This window comes from Meleagris gallopavo, chromosome 5 (genome assembly GCF_000146605.3).
Source record: "Meleagris gallopavo isolate NT-WF06-2002-E0010 breed Aviagen turkey brand Nicholas breeding stock chromosome 5, Turkey_5.1, whole genome shotgun sequence".
In the NCBI taxonomy this organism is placed as follows: domain Eukaryota; kingdom Metazoa; phylum Chordata; class Aves; order Galliformes; family Phasianidae; genus Meleagris; species Meleagris gallopavo.
Genome location: NC_015015.2, coordinates 11041788 through 11052031, shown reverse-complemented (window position 1 = coordinate 11052031; position 10244 = coordinate 11041788). Strand labels below are relative to the sequence as shown.

General features: G+C 38.2%; 1 protein-coding gene across 1 annotated transcript; it reads left to right on the top strand.

Moving 5' to 3' along the window:
• The first annotated feature begins 6356 nt into the window (after positions 1-6356).
• Positions 6357-9120, top strand: LOC109367977 (potassium voltage-gated channel subfamily KQT member 1). Its single transcript, XM_031553804.1, has 4 exons — positions 6357-6478; positions 7647-7725; positions 8146-8242; positions 8898-9120. The coding sequence occupies exons 2-4, from the start codon at positions 7670-7672 to the stop codon at positions 9084-9086; spliced, it is 342 nt and encodes a 113-aa protein (XP_031409664.1). The 5' UTR covers positions 6357-6478; positions 7647-7669; the 3' UTR covers positions 9087-9120.
• The last annotated feature ends 1124 nt before the right edge of the window (positions 9121-10244 follow it).

Here is a 10244-nt window from a genome sequence, read left to right as displayed (position 1 = left end):
TTAAAAAGTTATTTTTGTTTTTAATTTGAAAAGATGAAATTTTTAAGATCATGGGAAGTCAGGAGACTAAGTAGGGAAAATAATTCCTCATTTTAAATTGCTCTTTTGTCACTTGCTGTAGTACAGTATGTGTTCATATATATGTAAAATCACTTACCTTTTAATTTTTTATCTGTGCTTCATCAAGCTTTAATTTTTACTTTATGGAGTTCAGTGTCTATCTTTGCCTGTTTGTCCAAGCCATCTGATTTTACTGTTCTGCATATCTTAGAAAACAGTACAGCTTTCAGGAAAAAATCCTGTCTTTCTCAGGAGAACAAAGAGGCGCCTCTCTATACAAAGTGAGCGAGATTAGAAGAAACAGTTGCCCTTAGTGTTGTAAATTTGCATACCCAGCTCAGGCTGCGCACAAGTGCTGGCTGAAGCATTTTGCAAGCCCTGATGCGTGAGATGAGCAGTGTGCTGGGAAGTAGGCTCTAGCTGTCCCTGCACTTCTGCAGCCTGTGGTGCTTCTGGTTCTGTGAGCGTAAATGCATCCTCTCAGTCTACACAAGGGAGACAGATGTGCTTCTCCTCTTTTGACTTCTTGACGGCTGTGGAGGATAACGCTGCATCCCTGTTTGCGTAGCTGTTGAGCCTGTTTCTGTCCTGTGATTTCACAGCCCATGGCCAGCAGCAAGTGCTGTTTGTCACTTTGCATTAGCATCAGCAGATCTGATGTCTTCTCTTTTGGTTCCCTTAAAGCCAAAAACTTGTCTAGATCTGTGAACAAAGCCATAGATTGAGAGGAGGTTACTTATTCTACTTAAAAGTTGGTGCACCATCTTAGCAGAGAGCTTCCATTAACTCGTCTTAGAAATAGGTATCACTGCAAATTTGTCCACAGGAATCTTACAGCTGAAATATGCTGGTTGGCATGTAATGTCTATAAAGCTATGGAAGAACTTATTCCTTTGTTTAAAGGAATTCGTGGAAACTTTATCATACTTGAAGCTAGAATCTTAAGGAAGCCAGATTTGGAAAAGTCGTGGAAATAATGTGGTTGACCTTTCCAACAAGGATAACGGAACCCATGATAGAAATCAGGAGTCACATCTTCAGTGAAGCTTGGGGGATGCCAGGAAATTTTTTAAATCCCAACATGAGTGAGATAGTGTCCCCCAAAAATAATGCTCTTCATTTGGTATAACCACAAGAAAGATAATATTTTGCTTTTTAGCATTGTGAGTTCACTAACAGTAGTACCAAACTGTAGCAGCTTCATAGGATGTTATTTCTGTGTGTATGAGAATGACTGATTGATTACAGATACTCCAGTGTCTTCAGAAAGCTAAAATTCAGGTTGGCTACCAGAAATACGGATTTTACCTCTCCTTTTTTTATGGGCGTTGCTGGAAAAAGATATGTAGACCCCTTAAAGTAAAGGCCTTGTTAATAGGTTTCAGATGAAACTAGTCTTCCCACATCAAGTGTCCGCATGAACTTCTGTGATACTTCATGATCAGGTACACCTTTGAGGTCTATAAGCTGGGCATCAGAATATGTGTTCCTTCAGGTAAATGTTTTCTCAGCATCCAGAGACAATTTCCTTATCTCTTAAATAGCTGTTACAGTGTCATGATGTGTTCCATGTCAGTTCACATGCTTGTTTGATACAAAGTGTGTGTTTTAATAGGTCTGAATCTCTTACTGCATAGCTGAAAAAGTCTGATCTCTTTTTCAATTCAGCTACAGTTCTCTTCATGGAGAGCTCTTTTCCCATTGTCTTTTGATGGAAAAGACTTTCTTGTTTTTTTGCCTGGTAGTATACTGAAATTCATCAAGGTAATGGTTAAACTGTCCTTACCTACAGCAGCTGCTTTCCATTAAATCTGTTCCTTGAGTCTTTCCCTTCCATGGGAATTGCGGGGTTACAAGCTTTAATGACAGGTAGTGTGTGTATGTTTTGCAGGGTTCTATGTTTTTGTGGGTCCAGTTTAAGCTCCTTTAGAAAAAGCTGAGGTGTACTTTAGCAAGGTAATTTTTCTATCTTTCTCAGGCCGACATTAATTATGCTTGAAACAGTTCCTAAAGTTATTTGTGTAGTAACTGATCAATCCAAAGGCACTTGGATTTCCATGCCAAAACTGTGGAAGTGAGTAGTGACATGCTCTTGAAAATCTATCTTTTTCATAGTCTTCTGAAATGGATTCCTTGCACTAAGTACACTGCTGTCCCAAGGCACCAGGAAGAACTCAAATTCCTTCACTGGCCATTAGGAGAAGCGTTTTGGTCTGATACCTGGTATTTGGCCACCTGGGCCAAATTCACACAGAAATATGAAAAGACTTGAAGCTTGATACACCAGTCCTGACTGCTTGTCCTATATGAGGACTGTTCCTCGTAGTTAAAAGCGGTGTGAATTTATATATGGTCATTTGCTCACAGATGCAGAGTTATTTTCACTGACAGAGTTCTTCAGAAACAGATGTCTGCATGAATATCTCATAGTCATCTGCTCTTCCTCCCTTTCCAGGGTTAATGGGTATTTGCCTGTGTTGGGATGATGTGGCTGTAAAGTCATGGCTGAGCAGAGGGATGGCAATAGTGAGTGAGCTACATATAAATTAATAACAGAGAAAAAAAAAAAAAGTCTCTTATGCAAGAGGGCTTCTATGTGTTCACAGCGTGAAGGTACATGACTTCCATCTCTTGGAGAGCTCATTTTGTCATATTAGTATAATTTTTTTTAATCTCAGTTAGATGTTTTTGCTTTCACCCTGTAGAAAGGAGATCAGAATTAAGCTGCAAAGGGTTGTGTGTCACTGCACAGTGCAGTTCTCATTGCATGTGTAAGTTTAAGCAAGATAACTCCTTTGCTGAGCTTTAATCTTCATCTCCACCTGTGTCCTGCAGTTTCTTTTGCATTTTAATTTTTCCCTTGTGCTGACTGTTGCTTTGTTTCTTATTTCACTCTTTCTTTACATTCTCTTTGCCAGCTCAGTGCTTTATTCTTCATTTCCCTGTATAATTTTCATTCTGAATCTTCCTGAGGTGGTGTTTCAGTCTGGCAGGTTGTGAGATGCACCAGAACATTTTTATGGTGCAGATGGTAGCTATGTGTTAAATGGGCATGCAGGAGAAAGCGTCTGAGAAACAGTGGCCCGTATTCATCTGTAGTGTGACTCAGATTTTCTGAGACACACAGGTGTGAGACTCTACTGCTCTATGCAGCGTAACTATCCCAGTAAATTGATTAACCCTAATTACCAGCTGCATAAATGAACTAAGGATCAGGTTGCCATCCTTCAAGTTGATGTTACATTTCATGTTAATCTGCTATATGGAAAAAATAGGATGTGCTTTCCTATTTAGTAGTCAGTAAATTTAGCACTTTCCTCTTTGGTAATTCAGTAAAGCATAATTTTCTAATCTGTTTTTTCTTTGTTGTCTGCAAGTTTCTGGCCACTAATATAAATGTGTACTGACAAGAAATTCATCGGGCTTCTCTGCCCCTGAGGGATTACTTATTAGACTTATGCAATGCAAGGTATTAAAAACACTTTTGTCTGTCACACAGCCACGGGCAGGGGAGGGGGAATTTGCCAGTTGCTAATGGATACCTGGAGGTTTTGTGCATGACCATGAAGAACAGCTTGTGCACTTTCACCCCTGATGTTCCCTGAATAACTCGGGTCTCATTTAGGTCAATAAGCCTTTATCAAAACGTCAGGAGTGAAAAATGTGTCTTGGTGTAAGCCGACTGGTCGTTCCCTCCAGTCACTGGAGTCTATAGAACAATCAATGTTCTCTAAGCTTGTCTGCGTGTCATGCAAAGAACTGGATGACAGTAACCATTGACTGCATGTCTGTTGCATTGTCTTTGGAACAGCCCACATTTGCATACTTGCCAATGTTCCTGTTAGCCAACGAAGCATGGAGGGGCCTTAAAAAACATACGCACACAGCTCCGATGCAAATTTCCTACGCAGAGAATACACACTTCTTTAAAGCACAATCCAGGCTTTCAATTTTTACCTTCTTGCAATCAAAACGGTACTGCAATCCTGACAAGCCCGTGGTTTCTGGCTGAGCGTGGACTGTTTTATTGTGCTAAAATATAATCTTTCCTGTGGGTTTGTCTTTTTTTGTCTTTTCCTACTAAATTTCTTGGTTTTGTTTTTCTTTTCTTTTTTGTAACCTGCTTTTCAGGGTTATCTGAAGAGTATTGTCTGTGCTAATGGCTAATGCATATGATGTGAGGCCATACTTCCCTTCCTCCAATTAATTATTTTGAATGAAGGGCAGTTTTTGCTCTTTGCTCAGTTGCTATTGTCTTTTGTTGAGGGATTTTCTTTCTTAGTACTGATGAAAGAAGACGCATTCGTTTTCTGCAGACTGAAATGTTCTTGAATATTAGAGTCTATTGAAAGTGTCCTGGAAATGAATGCAGTCACCTGATCAGCAAAGATAGCCTCTGTTAGTTTGTTTTGCCGTAATGGAACTTCACAGAAAACAGCACTATTAATTTTGTCATTTGGTGCAGGTTCTTCAATGACTTGAAGTGAAACTGGACCGGGAGAATTTTGTTTCATTTGAAGATTCTATCATAAGACACAATCTTTCCTTAAATAGTCTGCTACAGAGACTGTTTCTTTAGATTTATGACTTTAAATATGGCTTTATTTTATTGGAATAAAGATTTAATAATACTCCAAATTGGTTAAAGATAAGTGAAGGGTTCTGATGGATCCTTTCAGCAGCAAGCTGTACAAGAGATTCTTGGCTGAGTCAAAGGGTCTGAGCTTTGTATTCATTACAGCCAACAATGTGAACAATTTCATTAGATGTTGAAAATGTAATTGGAATACAATATAACCGACTGTGATGTTCTTCTGCTGCACCTTGACATCATGCAGGCATGATAGGATTTTCATAACTGAGGAGAAGAGCCCTGGCATTCTCCTAGCTTTTTGGAAGAGTAATTTCAACACTGAAGTGCTCCGAGATGAGCACTTTATGCCGTCAGAAAACTGGAATTTTGAAGCCACACAAATAATATCATGAAGTGTATTAATGCATAACAATTTCTTCCCCTCTTCTTACTGCTTCTAGGCTTCTATTTTACTGACTGTTCAGGGCAACGTCCTGTCCATCTTTGAAGCTGATGATGTGACTTTCATTGGTTGTCTGGGTTAAGGTTGCATCTTGAGTATTTTAGTTGACTTAGAACATCATAGCTACCACTTTGAGTCGCATTTGCTAATTTGATTTCATGAAAAACAGCAGCAAACACTGCAAAAATGGCAGAGGCTGGGTAAAATGTTCAGCAGCATTTCATCTTCTTTTTTCATATTAAATTGCTCTCTGTAATAAGGAGTTCATTATCTGTGTTGTCCTACAGAGCTGTAGTAACAAATCTGCTTTAGTTTTTCTGTATGCCACGTACTGTATTTTCAGCAACAAGCCACTGTTACCATTCCAGTTAGCAGTCTCTGCTGTTGACTGTGATAGAGAATGTGACCTGTTATTAGTTAAGTTACCCAATAAGGAAGTACTGCCTTTCCTTGGTATTTGAGGTATCTATATTGAATGTGCCACACTCAACCAGTCTCTAGAAAAGCAAGATTTATCTGCACACCAAGTTCCAAATATGACAAAATGGTACCTTTGTGTACCAACAGAAATGTCAGATGTCTTTGAAATTTATGGCTTTGTACAGATTTCCAAAGCTGGAAGTTTAGTCTGTGGTTAACACGTGGCTCAGTACCCACAGCACTTCAAGACCAGACTCCCGTTTCTTGCTGTTGACAAGAAAGAGTGCCTGATGTCTTACAGTGTTTTCAGCACACCTGGGTATTGACATGTCAGTAGCGGGTACTAGAAAAGTTACTTTCATCCATGTAAGATTAAAAGAAGATTGAAAAAGTATAAATAAACGTGTGGTTGGTATGGTCAGTGGGATGTGAAGCACACCTCTTCCTGAAATGAAATTCACTAGAAGAACACTCATCTTCTGAGTATGGACTCTGTTTGTTTTCTTTGGCTTGGTTAGGAAACCTTTTGTTTGAATTAGAGAGACCAAGTGAGTTGTATGGAATGGTTTTCAGTTCTTGCACACGTAGGCGAGCCAAACTGTATATAATTAAAGTATTAAAGTATTTACATTTGCTCTCAATCTTTAATTTTTGTTTGCCAGTTTTTCTGTTACCTTAAATAGTTTTTGAATACTTTGTTTTTGTTTTTTGTTTTAACCTTCCAAATCTTACATTTTATTTTAGCATTTCCTAATAGGTACTGGAGGAAAAAAAAAAAAAAAATTGGAAAGACAGTAGAAAATTAACCTAGTTGTCCATCTTCTGTTTCTTTTAGGAAATTGTATTAGTGGTATTCTTTGGAACAGAATACGTGGTTCGGTTATGGTCAGCAGGATGTCGCAGTAAATACGTTGGAATATGGGGAAGGCTTCGTTTTGCTAGGAAGCCTATTTCAATCATCGGTGAGTATGCTCAGCTTGCAAAGTTGATGTAAACACCAAGTAACGGTTGTACTTCAAAGTTCTGAAAAGATAAATTTCAGTGGAAATGGAAGCCAAGTTAAAGAGAAAGCTCTTGTCATTAGTATTATCGTAGATCTGAATTTCCTTTCAGAAATCCACGGCACTCTTTTGAAAACAAATGTAGCTTGGCTTGTTTTTCCAGAAAAGCAGTGTGTTTTCTTTTCACAAGTGATCTGAAGCTTTGCCAGAAATAAGTCTCACCCATAGTCCTGTCTCCTGCAACCTTGGGATCCAAACACTTAGTATTGCTGCAACTTCTTTTCTTTTAAAGATGCTGAAATCCCCTTTATTTTTTCTTCCCTGAAAGCCCTCTGAGTATTTTAATATGAGTTACTTTGCACTCTAATTGAGGCACAGACTGCCTGGTGAAGCACAATAGATACACCGCAATTATTTCGTGTACCAATTAAAAACTGATTCTCAGCAGTGCATTTGGATCTGGACACCATTGTAGTTGATATCCTGACTGACTTCAGTGTTCATAGAAATTGCACTAGCATTCTCTTTACATGTTATAACTCATACTTTTTATAGAATGGTTGTCCTGTCTTTAATTTCACTGAGAGAAATGTAATAACCCAGAAGCAATCTTCACTCATGAGAGAGCTATATAAAGACAGTTGCTCTGAAGCACTTAAAATATAAATAGATTAAACAGAACAAGTTTTGGAGAGGAGAATTGTTATAGAAGCATAATATAGCTTGTTTTTCTGGCAGTTCTTTCCACTACTCAGAAATGCTATTTGTCGTTGACCAGAATATACCAGAATTGTTTCATAAACAATTTGCAAGCTTTTCAAATGCAAATTACAAAACTTTGTGGATACTGTTACAATCATAAAGTTGCTTAGTTTAACTTCTCTGTGTGTATGCATATGTAATATGTACTTTCAACTTACTTTATATATATGTGAGACTGCCTCTCGGATGTGACTGCAGCTATAAAATCTGCTACAGCAGAGATCTCTTGAGATAAAACTAATAGCCTTCACTTGGGGTCACTGTTCCAATTAAAACTGACATTGGTTCTAGTAACGGCCTTGTGGAAGCATTATGGACAATGGTTGTCTCCAACTCATTTTTTTTTCAACTAACTTCTGTTTTTCAGATTTAATTGTAGTTGTCGCTTCCATGATAGTTCTGTGTGTGGGCTCTAAAGGTCAAGTCTTTGCAACCTCAGCTATCAGGTAATTGTATGCAATAGAAGAAAATAATGCTGTCTGTTTGAGTTAGGTGGCTTTTTTGTTTACCTCCCAGAAGGGTGAAAAGCAGTCACTCCTCTGACATTCACAGAGGAACAGAGCAGATCACCATTCACATATGGGTGTGAAACAGTAATGTCATGAAGTGTAGTGAGAATAACATTTTTAATCGGTTTTCTGGTTGTAATTTTCTTGCTCTAGCGATGAACTTATGTCTTTTTGGGGTAGGAGTGAACATCTAGGCATGCACACCCTCTCCTCAAAGCGACAAACTTTGAAGTCTACCATGAAATACTGTGCATCTCTTTTAAAACGGTCCTTTGGAAGACACAGACTTCCTCTCTCAACCTCTTTTTCTTCTCTTGTATATTTGGCCTCTTCATTCATTTAAAACTTTTGTTCTAGGGGCATCCGTTTCCTGCAGATTTTGCGGATGCTGCATGTTGACCGTCAGGGTGGCACATGGAGGCTGCTGGGATCAGTTGTCTTCATACACAGACAAGTAAGTTTGTGTACTCCAAGGAATGGCAAAATAATGGATGCCATTTGTTTAATAGTAATTTAAGTTCCTACATTCAGAACAGTGTCTATGCAGACATCCTGATGTTAAATATATTCAATGTAGAGACAGGCGGTCGTTTATTTTATCCAACTGCAGTTGTTCTATCCTGTTCAAGGGACAAAAAAGTATGTAAAATATTAAAAATATTCACTTACACTTTGGAAAACTTTTGGTGGCATATGTGGACTTAACCACAGAGAATGAGACTTCTAAGACAGAATGTGAATGTTTCTGTAAACTATATATCTGAGTCACAAAGTTGTTTTGAGTGTAGTAGCAGCATTTGAAAAATTTAACAATCCAAATTTTGGGTGACCAAAAATTTAATTTGTCACATTTGCACGTGAGGAACATGTGGTTATTTCTAACATTCAGACAGTGCACGCTGGGCTGGGTCATTAGATACTCAGTAAATTCTTTCATCGTTGAGCACAGTGGATGCTTTTTAAATTGCACAGCCAACAGTTGGTGTCAGTGCTTATTACATGCTGAAACTGCATTTTTCTGAACTAGTTCTCTTTTAGAAAACACCAGCAATGTGTAACTTAAATGTTTTAACAGTACTGAATCAATGTTATTTTGATTCTGTTTGCAGGAACTGATAACTACACTCTACATTGGATTTCTGGGCCTGATTTTTTCCTCTTATTTTGTGTACCTGGCTGAAAAAGATGCTGTAAATGATTCTGGAGAAACAGAATTCGGCAGCTATGCAGATGCCCTATGGTGGGGAGTAGTAAGTATGGCAATTTTACATGTTAGCAGGCTCAAGTATGAAACGTAGTTCAAGCAGACATGGAGAGAGAGCAGCGCTTCGATGTGGCCTCTTATTGCTGCAATAAACTTTCTGGTTTCATGAGTGAAACCAAGAAAATACTATAGAAGATCTGTGGTTTTATTTGGTGTTTCTAGTCTTCTGTGATCCAAAGTGATCAAGTTATGTATACAAGGTATAGAAAAATCTACTCTTATTTCTATATGCTGTCTTCCCATCTGTTATAGTAATTTATTTGCTGCATATCTCATGGTAGGATTCAACCTTCTAATACAGTAAGGCTTGCTAAGTCAGGGTTGGTGTTTTCCTCTTTTTGTTGTTGTTGTTGAGTCTTCAGTTTTGCTCATAAATCTCTGCTGCAATGGCTAGTAGTGACAGTTGTCATTTTTTGTGCGTACATACTGATTTGGCAGCTTATTTTAATTCTGTTGTTTCTGCTAGTAACAATTCCCTCCTTTTCTCCGATGATATGCAAATATTATGTTGTCTGCTATGTTCTGGGATTTTCATTTTGTAATTGTTTTCCTTTCCTTTTCCTACTAGAGTTCAAAGGAAGGGAGTTGGAACTAGAGTTGGAACTAGATGATCTTTCTTCCAACTTAAGCCACTTTATGAATCAATGATTATGTATGGAGCAGCCTTCATACCTCAATTTCACTAACAGAATCTTCTTGAGAAATAGTTTTTTATAAACTTCTCCGTGTGCACGCTCATATTGTCTTCTCTCTACAAACACTACTACACTCCATTTCAGGAAGGAAGGATCTACGTATAGCCTTATATGAATCCAATGGATTCTGTGTAGGTTACTACTAAGATCTGCTGATGAATTCTTTTCTCTGTGTTTGCCATGATAGAAAGCTCCCTCTAGCACCAGAAAACTTGCTGTGTAGTGCAAGGAAGTGGCTTTCTGGCAGGGAGCTTCTTCAATGCTTTCATATCATCACGGTATTTTTATTTTACAGTACAGGGCTCACATGAATCAGTAATAAACAATGGCAGATGTGGCTGCATTTAAAAACACATGCTGTCATTGGCCTTAGCATTAAAAATTGAATACGTGACAGATGAGATTGGCTTTCTAGAAATACAGTAAAGCTTTCTTTCCAAAGAGGTAATGAGATCTGTCAGGATACTTTCTTTTCAAGGAATTACTGTCAATTAATA